Source organism: Hibiscus syriacus, unplaced genomic scaffold (genome assembly GCF_006381635.1).
Source record: "Hibiscus syriacus cultivar Baekdansim isolate YM2019G1 unplaced genomic scaffold, ASM638163v2 tig00116971_pilon, whole genome shotgun sequence".
NCBI lineage: Eukaryota > Viridiplantae > Streptophyta > Magnoliopsida > Malvales > Malvaceae > Hibiscus > Hibiscus syriacus.
The window spans coordinates 5,345,647-5,362,869 of NW_024063495.1; the positions used below are offsets into that span (position 1 = coordinate 5,345,647).

The 17,223-nt window shown below is 33.8% G+C and overlaps 2 protein-coding genes across 2 annotated transcripts in view; both read left to right on the forward strand.

The window, feature by feature from the left end:
- LOC120191915 (nucleoside diphosphate kinase 3-like) overlaps nucleotides 1-17,223 on the forward strand; it is a 20,691-nt gene continuing 3,468 nt past the window's right edge. The window contains exons 1-8 of the mRNA XM_039194780.1: nucleotides 1-182; nucleotides 11,579-11,728; nucleotides 11,811-11,848; nucleotides 11,928-11,977; nucleotide 12,014; nucleotides 12,052-12,219; nucleotides 12,293-12,405; nucleotides 12,490-12,666. Coding sequence (XP_039050711.1) covers nucleotides 101-182; nucleotides 11,579-11,728; nucleotides 11,811-11,848; nucleotides 11,928-11,977; nucleotide 12,014; nucleotides 12,052-12,219; nucleotides 12,293-12,405; nucleotides 12,490-12,613 — 726 coding nt within the window. The 5' untranslated portion in view covers nucleotides 1-100 and the 3' untranslated portion in view covers nucleotides 12,614-12,666. The remainder of the gene's footprint in view (nucleotides 183-11,578; nucleotides 11,729-11,810; nucleotides 11,849-11,927; nucleotides 11,978-12,013; nucleotides 12,015-12,051; nucleotides 12,220-12,292; nucleotides 12,406-12,489; nucleotides 12,667-17,223) is intronic.
- Nucleotides 16,713-17,223, forward strand: part of LOC120191914 — a 3,363-nt gene continuing 2,852 nt past the window's right edge. The window contains exon 1 of the mRNA XM_039194779.1: nucleotides 16,713-16,875. The gene's annotated coding sequence lies outside the window, so the exon portion shown is untranslated. The remainder of the gene's footprint in view (nucleotides 16,876-17,223) is intronic.

Sequence of the window (17,223 nt, forward strand, 5' to 3'; positions counted from 1 at the left end):
TAATCACTCCCAAAAATACGCACTTCATTAACTCTGAGCTCTCGGCTTGTTTATACCAAATCAATCCTCCAAAAACCGAATCACAAAAGAAAAAGAAAACATGAGCTCTCAGATTTGCAAGTCTGCTTATAGAGCTATCCGATCACTCCTTTCGGCTTCCAAGAACTCTCGATTTTGCTCCGGTGATTTCCTCATCTTATTGTTATTCCATCGCTTCCTTTTTCTGCGTTTTTTGTTGTTGGAAAGATTAGCGATGGATTGTGAATTTATTTCTCGATGAATATGTTTCCTCATAATGCGAAATATTGTGTTTATGTGCTTGTTTGTTCAGTTTTGTGATATTTTAAATCTCTGATAATTAATTAGTTTTAGATCAAATCGTCTGAATCATTTTCAACTTTGATTGTTTATCAAGTGTCGAAATAAAATTATTTTTGTGTTTATGTGCTTGTTTGTTCGGTTATGTTCGTTTATGTTCGTTCGGTTATGTTCGTTTATGTTCGTTCATTTATGTTTAACCCAATCTTCTTAAATCAATTTTGGTGACCAATTTATAAGTATCTTAAAAATATTAATTAATCTGATATTCTGATGACCAACTCCATAATTAACCTAATTTTATTTGGAGTTTAAATCCAATATGTTAACCCGTAAGACACCTCGCACCTATATTCATTTCCCCCTTTTTCTCCCAAACCCTAGTGTTCACTGGAGAATGCAGACGATCGGTTAAAGCTTCCAAACAAGTTATATTATAGTGCAATCTGAAGTTTTACAAGTCTGTTTTCATCTCTTTCTCTGTTTTATTTGGCTTAATAGTTGATATGTAAAGTTATTGTGGAAGTAATGGGTTTTCCTGGAAGAACCCATTGATAAGTAGAAAATACACTTTGACAATGAACTTTTGTTTTTATAGTTCTTGTGTGACCTTTAGTTGTAGAGTATACTTTAGGCACGTTAAAATTTTGAATGGTGGTTTAGCAATAATATCAGTTACGATATGTAGCATTGGAGGGATTTCAAATCTATGTTATTGCCTTGTAGTCTAATTTGTATTGTTCGAAATCTTCATGCTGTTAAATTTTCTACTCTACCAACGGAAATGACCATTATTAACAAATCTCACTAAAGTCTGACATTGATGTCACAAAACTTTTAGCCGGCGAATTTATTAGAATAACGTAGTGGAAAATGATTGTTCATATGTAATCATAGACCACTAAGATAAATGTTATAGCGTTAAATTAAAGTCATGTGAATCATTTAATATCTTTAAAAGATCGATCGAAATTATCTGATATCTTCAAACATTTCATCACTGCTAATCAGCTCTTACGCTATTTATCAATGTAGATTTGATTGATTTGCATTGTCGACTATTTTTTATGAAAGAACAATGGAAGATAGGGTCTCCAATGTTCGTGTTCGTTTATATTCGTGTTCGTGTTCGTTTATGTTCGTTTATTTATTAAATGAACGAACATGAACAAACTATATTCCTTAATGAACGAATATGAACAAACAAAAAAATTGTTTGTTTATGTTCGTGTTCGTTTATTTATTAAATGAGCAAACATAAACATACCTCCGTTCGTGTGTGTTCGGTTCGTTTACAGGCCTACTTGCAACGCTTTTTTTTTCTGCATTTTTTTTTTGAGAGATTGGCGATGGCTTGTGAATTTATTTCTCGATGAATATGTTATATGTTTCCTCATAATGCGAATTATTGTGTTTAAGTGCTTGTTTGATCGGTTTTGTAATATTTTCAATCTCTGATTCTTAATTAGTTTTAGAACAAATCCTCTGAATCTTTTTCAACTTTGATTGTTTATCAAGTGTGAAAATAAAATTATAATTTCATTTGAATACTTTTGTTTCCTTGCATTAACTTTTTTTAATATATTGATATTTTTATTTCAAACTCAATATATTTTGAAATAATAGTTTCTGATCTGTTAACCCAAAATCTGCATCCATATATAAGTAAAAGGACATAAGGGATTCGAAGAATAAATATATAAAAAAGCTAGAAAAGTAATTATATTCGTATAAAAAAATATATCATATCCATTATTCATACTTGAATCTGTTAAGAGAACCTTCTCAAGGGAAAGATTTGGAGAGAAATGTCTCTTTCTTCTGGTTTTCAGAATTAATTATCTTTTTGTTGAAAAGAGGGTGGGCAGGGGGAGAAATCCACATTTCATGTTTTTAACACCTTTTTCATCATTCACCGCCACTCTTGAATTTTACTCTAATATTAGATTATTGTTCTACTGGTGTGCAAAGTTTGCTCATATTCGCTTCAATTCTATTATCTGTTCTTTCTTGCTTTTCATGATTCATACCGTGATGTGATCTCCTTGTTGTTGGACATTTGTTAAATTTTGAGTTTCTTGTAATCTTATATTCAAGTCGACTGTCTCGGTTTTAGATTGAACACTTAAAGAACTTATCCAATCCTGACGGCACATGTTAGATGTAGAAAGTTCTTATACAATAATGTAACCCCCACAGACCGATAAGGGTAGCCCTATCCGATCCGGGGTGTCACATTAGGGCCACCGGAGCGACCCACTGTAAAAATAGCGGAAAATTTAAAACTTTTTTTTATCAGAACATGCAAACTTATAAAATCATTTGTCGCTATTTAAAAATAAAACAGATTTTCAGACTCGTATATAAATCAAAATACAATTACATGCTCCCTAATCACATGTACCATACTCTGCAACAACGCCGGAAGAACTCCCTTACTGAAGTCGATAGATGCTCTGGTACAATTCTTTTAACCTGAAAATGTGAGTAATAGAGTGAGCTTTGGAAAGCTCAGTAATACAGAACTACCAGATGATGCTGAAGAACGTGCAGATACAAATAAACATATTTTTCCTTATCGATTCAGACATTTACAGATCTTTATACTGAGCAGAGATTCTACGGATATTTCAGGTAGTAACAAATAGTATTCATTCCAGATGGAAATATTTCGGATGTCTAGGTTCAGGATATCAGAATAGGTTTTCTAGTGTATTCCCAAAAACCATGTAACTTTTCAGATCTTTTTAAAACATATATATATACCTCCATCCCAACACAACATAATGTGTAGGTTCCCCAGAACCATACACCCAACCCAACACAACATGTAAGGCCCTGAGCACAAAGCCGAGGAACCTGCGGAACTTCTTCCTTCAACAATACCCCCATTTAAAACATTTCTCCGTTGGTAAACGGAGATATCAAAAATCAAAACATAATTCAGATCAGATATCATAACAGAATCCAGGTTAGGAATCAGAACAGATTTCAGATCAGATGTTTAAACAGAATTCAAATCAGAAATCAGATAAAATATTCATATAAGTAGGGAACACACTAGAGTTTCCAGATATTATTTAGAGATACAGGATAATCTTATCGGGCAGAGAAACGCAAATCTTCAGTTTACCAATAGAATGCCGGAAATTAGAATCACTATTAGAAGAATTTGTTAACTGACAAAATCATCGGTTATTCAGGATATGATTCATCGGGATCATCTTATTCGAACACTTTTCTGAAGCTCTACGAAATTTGAAGGTATTCAGAATCTTTATAATCTATGACGATTAATCCGAATATCGAATAACTCCAGATGAATAGCTTCTAGAACCAATACTTACCAACTTGTCAATTCATTAACCTTTCAGGGTATTTACTCTTTAATACCAAATATTCTTATCCATAAATCATCATCTGAGTCATCACTGAATAGATCTTAAGGAGACAAGCAAATATTCTAATGGTCTTTATTTTATTTCCATGTTTCAACTATACCATGAAATGCTGACGTACTTGATTTGTGGTTCAAAATCCATAGGGATGATATATCATATAAGTTCATCCGAGTTTCCAAACTTATTCCAATCTCTTACTTAATCCTCAGTCATTGAGGTTACTTAGTTCATTTAACATTCAAGTCCAATCCAGTTACTTCGGGATTTTCCCGAATAATTTAAACGTTCCTGAATTTCAGATACATGTTGTACTTCCATTCCATTCAATTTGGTCTTTGTGGTTGATTTGTCGAACAAACGTCCAATTCTTAGTACTGAATACGATCTAGATCTTAGCTGAACTGAATACTTCCAAAATTTGTCATCGAGCCAAACTTGAGAAGACGAACACATATTCCAGTAATATCTATGCCATTCAGGTATTAACATAGCTTTAGGGTTGATCTACTCACTTAAATTATTTCCCATTACCTTTAAAGGTAGTCCAATACCTATGCTTACTTGGATTCCTTAATTAATCCAAGACATTTACTAAATTTAGGCCATAAGGGTATTTTGGTAATTTTGATGTTCAGTTTTATTCCATTCATTTCAGAGCTCGAGGATATTCAATCATTCCTGAGCTTGGTGACATTCTTGAGTCATTTCCATTACAGGGGTATTTTTGTCATTTTACAGATCCACGGTATTTCAATATTTTTCCTCCATTCGGTCTTATTATTAATTCAATATCATTATTTGTTTCAGTCCTTTCGAATAATTCTGACAGCAGAATACCCCCGATAAATTATTCTTCAGGTATTTACTCATTTCTCAGATATTTTCGGGTCAAGTGCCTTCTCAGATTTTACAAACGGAATATCATAAATTTTCCTGCACTAAGTCGGGATCTTAACAATTAAATCCGTACTTAATCGAGTTAAGTACGAATCCTCTAAGTATTTTCTCATTCAGAGTCATCTCAGACTATTCTACCTCTTAAGGGCATTTCCGTAATTTCTTAACCAGATAAGTTCGATATTAGCTCTTAACGAAAATAATATAATTTAAAGATCCTATGATTAATTGCTTTCTTGAACAATCTCTGATCTTGAAATAATTCCCTTAACACACTTCTAGTATCTTGCATAAACCCTCTTGGGGTTAAAAACCGGTTATCCATAATGTCTACGTATAACTATCATTTCTTATGCACATCAATATTTTTATCAGATCAATATGTCTGTAAAATCCTCTTATCTAACTTCCATATTCCAATCTTGTCTTTTATAACACAAGGGTATTTTCGTAATTTTACCCTACCGGAGTATTTTTATAAATTCACATCCAAATGCCTTTAACATTTAACCTTTGATGAAATAAATTACAAGTTACAGATCCAGGTTGATTTCTTTACCACTAAGCACATAACTTGTAATTTAATTCTAGCAATCCCTTAATTTCTTATAAAAGTCATCTGAACCATAATCAATTACTGAACCTTTTTACCGTATTCAGATCGAGTGTAGAACTTCATTAATTACACATATGAGACCAAACATTTTCATTCATGCATTTACCAATACCAACATGTTCTATAAAGCATAAAGAGGTAGTAAAGTATTACCTCGATTTTCGTGCAATATCGATCGACCATAAAAATTCCATTCGAATGCCTTTGATCTTCAATTCAACTTCCAATAATTCCTCAGATACATATCAACATAAATTATATCAGAAACGGAGCTTAATTACAATAAACGGATCGAATCGTGTGATAAATCAGTGAAAGACGGCTTACCGGGTTCGAATTTGGCGAAACGGACTTCGGATTCGGATTCAAGACGTCGAAAGCATAAAATATGACTTTTCGGAAATTTGAAATTTTCGGTCAAAATCAAAGTCAACGGGTTTGACCGGAAATTTCGAGACCTTCGGGTTCGAATTTCGAAAAACGGACAGCGGAATCGGATTTGGAACGTCGAAAAATGTCAGGATAGGTATACTCGGTCGAAGTCAAAGGTCGTTTAATGCCCGATCAAAGCCGGTCAAAGTTTTGGTCAACAGTGGTCAACTCCGGTCAACGGTCAACGGGTCAACGGTCAACGGGTCAACGGGTCGGGTCAATGGGTCGGGTCGGGTAAACGGGTTGGGTAAACGGGTCGGGTCGGGTCAACGGGTCGGGTCGGGTTGTGACCGGTCAAACCGGTCAAAACAGTTTCAAAACCGGTCAAACCGGTCACTTTTCCCTTCCCCACGCGCAGTGGCGGCGCGTGGGGGCGCGTGAACAGTGATAAAATCCCGGAAAAATTTCTAAAAATTATTTTGAGCGATTTCGAGATACTTACAAAGCTCGGTTCACAATTTTGAACGGCGGAGAGCTCGATTTCAACAAATCGGAAACTTTAACCGCTTCACCTCCACACGCGCCGCTGCCGCCGGAGAAAAGGGAGGACACCGGTGGACTCGGAACGGCACAAGGAACACGATGGTGCGGGAGGTGTCGTAAACGGATGACCCGATCGTTGTGAATCGATGAAAAACCAACTAAAACCGAGTTATTACCGACGATACTTCCGACTGAAATTAACGACGAACGGAGATGATTCACGACGAAAGGTTTGAGGGGTTTTGTTCCTCGGTTGACAACGAACACGATGGTGGTTTCGGCTCGTCGATCGGAGGTCGGACGGCGAGTAGATCGGAGTTCGAAGTAGGGAGAACGGGAGAGGAAAACTGAAAAATTTTCCGCTGAACCTGCGCACGGGGGAACTTATAATTCAACATATATAAAAATTGGTTAAATCATGACTTTAGCCACTAAACTTCATGCATTTCTTAAAATGGTCTGTCATCTTTGAAATCTGACAATTTAATCCCCAAATTTCTTCCAAATACCAATTAAATCCACCACTTTATAATTTATTAATTTTAGCCCCTAAATTGGGGTGTTACAATTCTCCCCTCCTTAAAAGAATTTCGTCCTCGAAATTCATTAATGTCACATAATTGTAGAAATGAAACTTCCATCAGTTCTTTCATATCTTTCATGTAGCTTTTATAGAAACACAGATCCTTCACTAATCCTTAATCAGTTGAGTATACATTCTTATCAGAACTTTTCCTCATTTCAATAAAAGAATCTGAACGAAAATTTTCTCGAGTAATCAATCTCTTCAGAATTCTCCCTCAGTCCAAGTAAATAATTAAAACAACTTTATCCTTGTGAAATCAATTCAGCCTTGGTTACGTGAATAGGTTCGTAGAGCAGCAACATATCTCAATTTTATTTCTGGAGTCGAGTCAGAATTTCTCAGATGAATAACTCTCACATGGCTAAGGTACTTTACTGCGTTAAGACAGATGTTACTGGTATTCCTTTTTGTACAAGTATAGCCTTAACAGATAGAAACTTCAGTTTGTTCATTACAGATAGGGGCTCAGCCCTGGAGTTCCAGCTCAGAGAGGTACGATTGCAGTCTAGGGGCATGTATTGATCAGACATATTTTGACATTCGACCGGCCGGTCTAACTTGAAAATTTTGACTCAAACCATAGCTCTGATACCACTAAATGTAACCCCCACAGACCGATAAGGGTAGCCCTATCCGATCCGGGGTGTCACATTAGGGCCACCGGAGCGACCCACTGTAAAAATAGCGGAAAATTTAAAACTTTTTTTTATCAGAACATGCAAACTTATAAAATCATTTGTCGCTATTTAAAAATAAAACAGATTTTCAGACTCGTATATAAATCAAAATACAATTACATGCTCCCTAATCACATGTACCATACTCTGCAACAACGCCGGAAGAACTCCCTTACTGAAGTCGATAGATGCTCTGGTACAATTCTTTTAACCTGAAAATGTGAGTAATAGAGTGAGCTTTGGAAAGCTCAGTAATACAGAACTACCAGATGATGCTGAAGAACGTGCAGATACAAATAAACATATTTTTCCTTATCGATTCAGACATTTACAGATCTTTATACTGAGCAGAGATTCTACGGATATTTCAGGTAGTAACAAATAGTATTCATTCCAGATGGAAATATTTCGGATGTCTAGGTTCAGGATATCAGAATAGGTTTTCTAGTGTATTCCCAAAAACCATGTAACTTTTCAGATCTTTTTAAAACATATATATATATACCTCCATCCCAACACAACATAATGTGTAGGTTCCCCAGAACCATACACCCAACCCAACACAACATGTAAGGCCCTGAGCACAAAGCCGAGGAACCTGCGGAACTTCTTCCTTCAACAATACCCCCCATTTAAAACATTTCTCCGTTGGTAAACGGAGATATCAAAAATCAAAACATAATTCAGATCAGATATCATAACAGAATCCAGGTTAGGAATCAGAACAGATTTCAGATCAGATGTTTAAACAGAATTCAAATCAGAAATCAGATAAAATATTCATATAAGTAGGGAACACACTAGAGTTTCCAGATATTATTTAGAGATACAGGATAATCTTATCGGGCAGAGAAACGCAAATCTTCAGTTTACCAATAGAATGCCGGAAATTAGAATCACTATTAGAAGAATTTGTTAACTGACAAAATCATCGGTTATTCAGGATATGATTCATCGGGATCATCTTATTCGAACACTTTTCTGAAGCTCTACGAAATTTGAAGGTATTCAGAATCTTTATAATCTATGACGATTAATCCGAATATCGAATAACTCCAGATGAATAGCTTCTAGAACCAATACTTACCAACTTGTCAATTCATTAACCTTTCAGGGTATTTACTCTTTAATACCAAATATTCTTATCCATAAATCATCATCTGAGTCATCACTGAATAGATCTTAAGGAGACAAGCAAATATTCTAATGGTCTTTATTTTATTTCCATGTTTCAACTATACCATGAAATGCTGACGTACTTGATTTGTGGTTCAAAATCCATAGGGATGATATATCATATAAGTTCATCCGAGTTTCCAAACTTATTCCAATCTCTTACTTAATCCTCAGTCATTGAGGTTACTTAGTTCATTTAACATTCAAGTCCAATCCAGTTACTTCGGGATTTTCCCGAATAATTTAAACGTTCCTGAATTTCAGATACATGTTGTACTTCCATTCCATTCAATTTGGTCTTTGTGGTTGATTTGTCGAACAAACGTCCAATTCTTAGTACTGAATACGATCTAGATCTTAGCTGAACTGAATACTTCCAAAATTTGTCATCGAGCCAAACTTGAGAAGACGAACACATATTCCAGTAATATCTATGCCATTCAGGTATTAACATAGCTTTAGGGTTGATCTACTCACTTAAATTATTTCCCATTACCTTTAAAGGTAGTCCAATACCTATGCTTACTTGGATTCCTTAATTAATCCAAGACATTTACTAAATTTAGGCCATAAGGGTATTTTGGTAATTTTGATGTTCAGTTTTATTCCATTCATTTCAGAGCTCGAGGATATTCAATCATTCCTGAGCTTGGTGACATTCTTGAGTCATTTCCATTACAGGGGTATTTTTGTCATTTTACAGATCCACGGTATTTCAATATTTTTCCTCCATTCGGTCTTATTATTAATTCAATATCATTATTTGTTTCAGTCCTTTCGAATAATTCTGACAGCAGAATACCCCCGATAAATTATTCTTCAGGTATTTACTCATTTCTCAGATATTTTCGGGTCAAGTGCCTTCTCAGATTTTACAAACGGAATATCATAAATTTTCCTGCACTAAGTCGGGATCTTAACAATTAAATCCGTACTTAATCGAGTTAAGTACGAATCCTCTAAGTATTTTCTCATTCAGAGTCATCTCAGACTATTCTACCTCTTAAGGGCATTTCCGTAATTTCTTAACCAGATAAGTTCGATATTAGCTCTTAACGAAAATAATATAATTTAAAGATCCTATGATTAATTGCTTTCTTGAACAATCTCTGATCTTGAAATAATTCCCTTAACACACTTCTAGTATCTTGCATAAACCCTCTTGGGGTTAAAAACCGGTTATCCATAATGTCTACGTATAACTATCATTTCTTATGCACATCAATATTTTTATCAGATCAATATGTCTGTAAAATCCTCTTATCTAACTTCCATATTCCAATCTTGTCTTTTTATAACACAAGGGTATTTTCGTAATTTTACCCTACCGGAGTATTTTTATAAATTCACATCCAAATGCCTTTAACATTTAACCTTTGATGAAATAAATTACAAGTTACAGATCCAGGTTGATTTCTTTACCACTAAGCACATAACTTGTAATTTAATTCTAGCAATCCCTTAATTTCTTATAAAAGTCATCTGAACCATAATCAATTACTGAACCTTTTTACCGTATTCAGATCGAGTGTAGAACTTCATTAATTACACATATGAGACCAAACATTTTCATTCATGCATTTACCAATACCAACATGTTCTATAAAGCATAAAGAGGTAGTAAAGTATTACCTCGATTTTCGTGCAATATCGATCGACCATAAAAATTCCATTCGAATGCCTTTGATCTTCAATTCAACTTCCAATAATTCCTCAGATACATATCAACATAAATTATATCAGAAACGGAGCTTAATTACAATAAACGGATCGAATCGTGTGATAAATCAGTGAAAGACGGCTTACCGGGTTCGAATTTGGCGAAACGGACTTCGGATTCGGATTCAAGACGTCGAAAGCATAAAATATGACTTTTCGGAAATTTGAAATTTTCGGTCAAAATCAAAGTCAACGGGTTTGACCGGAAATTTCGAGACCTTCGGGTTCGAATTTCGAAAAACGGACAGCGGAATCGGATTTGGAACGTCGAAAAATGTCAGGATAGGTATACTCGGTCGAAGTCAAAGGTCGTTTAATGCCCGATCAAAGCCGGTCAAAGTTTTGGTCAACAGTGGTCAACTCCGGTCAACGGTCAACGGGTCAACGGTCAACGGGTCAACGGGTCGGTCAATGGGTCGGGTCGGGTAAACGGGTTGGGTAAACGGGTCGGGTCGGGTCAACGGGTCGGGTCGGGTTGTGACCGGTCAAACCGGTCAAAACAGTTTCAAAACCGGTCAAACCGGTCACTTTTCCCTTCCCCACGCGCAGTGGCGGCGCGTGGGGGCGCGTGAACAGTGATAAAATCCCGGAAAAATTTCTAAAAATTATTTTGAGCGATTTCGAGATACTTACAAAGCTCGGTTCACAATTTTGAACGGCGGAGAGCTCGATTTCAACAAATCGGAAACTTTAACCGCTTCACCTCCACACGCGCCGCTGCCGCCGGAGAAAAGGGAGGACACCGGTGGACTCGGAACGGCACAAGGAACATGATGGTGCGGGAGGTGTCGTAAACGGATGACCCGATCGTTGTGAATCGATGAAAAACCAACTAAAACCGAGTTATTACCGACGATACTTCCGACTGAAATTAACGACGAACGGAGATGATTCACGACGAAAGGTTTGAGGGGTTTTGTTCCTCGGTTGACAACGAACACGATGGTGGTTTCGGCTCGTCGATCGGAGGTCGGACGGCGAGTAGATCGGAGTTCGAAGTAGGGAGAACGGGAGAGGAAAACTGAAAAATTTTCCGCTGAACCTGCGCACGGGGGAACTTATAATTCAACATATATAAAAATTGGTTAAATCATGACTTTAGCCACTAAACTTCATGCATTTCTTAAAATGGTCTGTCATCTTTGAAATCTGACAATTTAATCCCCAAATTTCTTCCAAATACCAATTAAATCCACCACTTTATAATTTATTAATTTTAGCCCCTAAATTGGGGTGTTACAAATAAGGTATCTAATTTTTATGTTATCGGCAGCAGAAGGGCGAGCAGTGGCCGCAGCGGCGGCGGCAGCAGCAGTTTCAGTTAACAGTAAGGTGCCTCCTTTAGCTTCAGCTTATGGAAATGGTGGTTCTGCCAATGCATCTAGAAGATGGCTTTCAGGAGTGTTTGCTCTTCCTGTGGCAGGTTAGATGACATAAAAAGAAATGAAAAGAAAATGCAGTAAAAACAATGAACTGAATGTTTGTTTTGCATTATATCTTTGTAGCTTACATGGTTCAGGAAGAGGAGGCTCATGCAGCAGAGGTAATCCATCACATATTCGATTTTATAGTTATTGCTTATATATGTTCATTATTTCTTAATTCCATTTTTCATCATTCAGAATGAGCGCACCTTCATTGCTATCAAGCCTGATAGAGTACAAAGAGGCTGGTAACATTCTTTTTATCTTTATTAATTATATTACAGTGTATCGAACGGACCCTATGTTTGTATATATATTGCAGATTGCAGAAATCATATCTCGTTTTGAGCGCAAAGGGTTCAAGCTCGTGGCTATCAAGATTATGGTTCCTTCAAAGGAATTTGCTCAGAAACATTACCATGACTTGAAGGACAGACCCTTCTTCAATGGCCTCTGTGGATTCCTCAGTTCAGGACCTGTGATTGCCATGGTAAAAAAAAAAAATCATCTTCTCATTTTATTTGTTACCAACGTATCTGAATTAAAATTCCATAAAACAAATGGTGTGGGAAGGAGAGGGATTCATAAAATATGGTCGGAAACTAATCGGAGCAACCGATCCTCAGAGATCGGAGCCCGGAACCATCAGGGGCGATCTAGCAGTGGTCGTCGGAAGGTATAAGGCCGACCATCGTTGAAATATAGTATTAGTTTTACAAATACATATTATAAAACGGGGAGGGTTTGTTTTGGAATGCAGAAATATAATTCACGGGAGTGATGGTCCGGAGACTGCAAAGGATGAAATCAACTTATGGTTCAAGCCACAAGAACTGGTTAACTACAGAAGCAACGCAGAGAAATGGATCTATGGAGTCAATTGATGAAGCACCTTTTTGTTTGCATTAATGATTAATCATTAGCTGCAGAAATTTCTGTCATACGAGGCATAATTTATAGAATAAACAACATTGCTTATCTCAAACCAAACTCGATGAATAATAATCTCTTTCACATTTCATTAATTATATTTGATTGTTTGATCAACAGATTGATTCAAGCGGTAAATAATTTGGTATTATTTAAGTATGTCTAGAGTTTGAAATTTTATGTGTGCACAAAATTTCTGTTAAAAAACTCACCTATAAAAAATTAAGTGTATGACAAAAATCATTTCAGATAGTCAAAAAAAATCTTAGAACATCGGAAGGCAACCAAAAAAAATATATTTTATTGTTTTAGTTAGCAGTTCAACACCATTCAGTAAGGATTAATTTATATTAATATTCAGACCTTCCTGTTTAGGGAGTAAATACAGTACTTTCGAACTTAGTTTGAAATTCAAGATTAATTCAAACTCGTTTTGAGATAAAAATCAAACTATTTCAGTATAATTTATTAAACTTATTTATGTAATAAAAAGTTAACTTTTCAAGGTTGATTTTAAATTCATTTGTCTATATTTAATCTCATATTTGAATTCCAATAAATGTTTATCAACATTAATTAAAAAAATAAATTACACAATTTCTCATTGAACTATACTTTTTCTCTTGTTTACTCTATGTACTTTAAGTTTTCTAATTTACTCACTGAACTTTCGAATTATTCATGTTTTAATCACTCTGAATTATTTTTTTATTATTTCAATATGATGTGGCATTTTTATTTTTATCTAATATAAAATAATTGAAAATATAAAATAAAAACAAAATGTAGTCAGATGCCACCGTCGGTTACCCATAGATCGTCGTAGATGGTGGTCGTTCGATCCCAAATTTCTTGGGTCGTTTCATCCCGAACCTACCCTCCATTTTTCCAGAACTTACTTTTAAGCCCATAAATTGGAAATCGAAAGTGAGGAAGCCAAAACATTTCAGTCGATATTCATGGATTTTGAGACATTTTCTGGTGAAACAACTACTAGATTCAGTCTCGGAGGGTCGAGACAAACAGACTAATGAAATTTGAGACCGAACGACCACCATCTATGACAGTTGATGGTGGTCGATGCAATCACCTTCTATTTTTATTTTGTATTTTTAATTATTTTATATTAAATAATAATTAAAAAGTTCATGTCATGCATAAATAATAATAAAATAATTTATAGTGATCAAAACAATAACAATTCAAAAATTCAATGAGTAAATTTAAAAAAGTTAAAAGTACAGTGAGTAAATAAGAAAAAAATTATAGTTTAGTGAAGAATGGTATATTTTACCCTTAAAAAAATCACGCCTATGAGGTACTTATATCTAGTATAAGATATGAAGTTGATTCAATAATTTAAACATAGTTGTACTAACCCTGGCCGTTTTCTCTGAGAAGTTCTACCGTGCGACACCTTAAAATTCGGTTAAGGAAAGAGGCTATTGGTTTTGTTATTATTATTTTAATAAAATTGATAAAAGATTACCTAAGACATTATTATTTCTACCTAAAACATGAATATTTTTTAATAATTCTGATAAAGGGTCCAATAATAACAAAATCGGTAGAAATAATAATATTTTCAATAATTTTTTTACCGGTTTTGTTAAAAAATAATAACAAAACCAGTAACACATTTTTTAAGTCATATATTAAAGTTGTTGCACGTGATCATTTCCCGTTTTCTCTACTTGTTCTTTCTTTTGTCTCTCTTCTCCATTTTTTTTATAGACTACATTATAAATTTAATAATCAAATTATATTTTCACTCCTATTTCACTCATCATATTTTTAATTTTTTCAATTTAATAATTAAACTCTATGCATAAATTATATTTTATCACTTGATCGTTTTATCACTAACTAACAGAGTGATTACGTGACTTCCTTATACTTTATATATATATATATATAAGTTTTATAGTATAAATGTGCATTAAAAAACGTATTTTTGTTTTTCGTTTTCTTATTCTTTAAAGGCAATTAGCAACTCAATCACTATCATATTCATAAGCACCTTTGCTCCTCACTACAACTCTCAAACCATAATTTTTTTCATTGTTTTTGAGTTCGTTCCTTCTACTCCATTTCTACGATTCCTTCAAGCTCCGAACTTAATTTTCATGGCTTCTCTCACACCAAAACCTACACTCATTCCCTCACATGACCCCAGAGTTCAATAAATTGAAGAAAAAATTTACACCTCCAAGCTCATCCGAGCTCTCTGTCTCTCTCCTCCCTTCTTTTAACCTTTTTTTTATATATTTTAATGATTACAAAATATTTAATAAAGCCAAGTCATTATCCTGTTAACTTATTAACGGTAGAGAGACTAAAAAATTAATGTATACAGTTTGGTTATTAGATTAAAACAATTAAAAATATAATAAGTGAAATAGGAGTGATAAGATAATTCAATTACTAAATTTGTAATTTACCATTTTTTATATTTTTCATTAATGATAATATCACCGATCTTTAATTTATCGTTGATATTTAATTTTTTCTTCTCATATTTTTTAAATTTAAGTTTTTTCTTCTCATATTTTTTAAATTTAAGTTATGTTATTTTTTTGTCTAATTAATATTTTATTTTTCATATGAAAAATAAAAAAAATGATATTATCTATTTTGTAGTATTTTTTTTGTCTGGTTTTATAATACATTTTTTTCCTCAAAAGTTGAATATGTCATCATCGCTCTATATCTAGATAACATTTATTTGGTTATCTTATTGATTCATCTCTATTTTGGGCTTTTAAATTGACTATTAATAGACGCTTGTAATTTTTCAATATAAGTCGCGATTGAATTATGATAATATCGATTTGTCAATGAGCCATTATTATTATATAGATTTATCATTCATGGTCGATAATTGTGTTCATTATTTGTTTGAGTTGATTGGTTGGATTTTTAACCATTTCGATCATTCTTTATTACGAGATGGCTTTCTAAAAAAGAAAAAAAAAATCTTAGGTAATTAATTTGTATATTTTAATGGATTTAGGGGAATACTTGACTTATGTGATTAGTTTATCCTTATTTTTTTAGACGTTTCTTTTAATTGTAGGTATATTTTTTATTTAATAAAAATAGAGAATATTATTAGTTTGGTTTAATGAGATATTAAATGTTTTTAGTTAGATGAAGTGGCGTTTTAGTAAAAGATTTAATTTTTAATTTAACTGTTAAATTGCAGATAAAATTTTATGACTCATGAGTTTTAGATGAAATATCGATTTAATACCTAAACTTTAGATAAAAATATTAATTTAACTCCTGAATTCAATTAAAGTCTCACATCACTAGTTACTACACACAACTATCGTTGTTCACTTTGTTATCAAGTCGTTGATCAAACCTAATATTTTTTTGGTTCACTCTTTTTTAGCCTTATTAATGTAGATCCAATGTTTGTTTCATTAAAAAATATCTTAAACTTAACAAATTTAACTTAGAATCATTCAATTTTCTTTAAAATTAAACAATAATAATAAATTTAACTAATATTCTTAAAAAAATAATGACATCAAAAATTTAAATATATATCATTAATATTTTATAACATTTTATAATAAATTTAAATCTTTAATGTCCTTATTTAAAAATAATAATAATAAGTGTATATCATCCATATTTTTTAACATGCACTAAACATTTATTTTTCAAATTAATCTAGAATAAAATATGAATAACAATTCGGAATTAATGGTTAGTGAGTCCTACAAAGTAGCTCCATTTCTGTTGTCCAATATGACCAATAACAACACGCCACATAAGAAAACTCTGACTTTTCTCCAATAAACCAACTTAACGATCTCTGGCGTGGCGGACTCTTATTCGTCAAATAGTTAAAAAACCATAGTGAATTCGTTATGCGGAGCTGTATTGGGATTTTGAGTTACTTGGTCCCCAATCAAACGCGGACTTGAAATCTAATTATATTAAAAAAAATCAATGATCGAGCTTGAAATCCGCCAATACCCCCGGCCCTTTATAAACCCAACAAGTTCTCTTATCCGTTTACTCGTCTTCTCTTTGGCGTAATCGCTAAGCACCCAAAGCATTGGAAAAAATTGCTCCCAAAAAAAAGTTACTTCGAAAACCCTAACCCTATCCCCAGCTTTAACTGAGTATTGAATCCGTTTGGCTTTCCTCATCGAAGATTTGGTTTAGTTCTCTCTCTCTCTCTCTCTCTTTTCCTGAATCGGTAAGTTTCTCTCTTCAATCCCTCTATTCCTTTTTTGATGAGTCTGTCGTATATCGTATGCAAATCGATTTCTGTTCTGTTTGTTTGTTGACTTCTTTTCGAGTTTTGATCTGATTTGTCATTTTTAGGGGTTTTTTTGCTGTTATATGTTGATTTCGTGAATTATGATTTCTTCGTAGCGTTTGATTAATTCGTAGATGTTTTAGGGTTTCTGAAATTGAACCTTTTCCGATGGCACATACGTGTATAAATTACGATATTACTTCTTTTTGTGTGTCTTTTCTCTTGAGATTGAGTTGGCCGTTTTTAATTTTGAAATATTTCCTTTCGATTTGATTTATTTCAAAT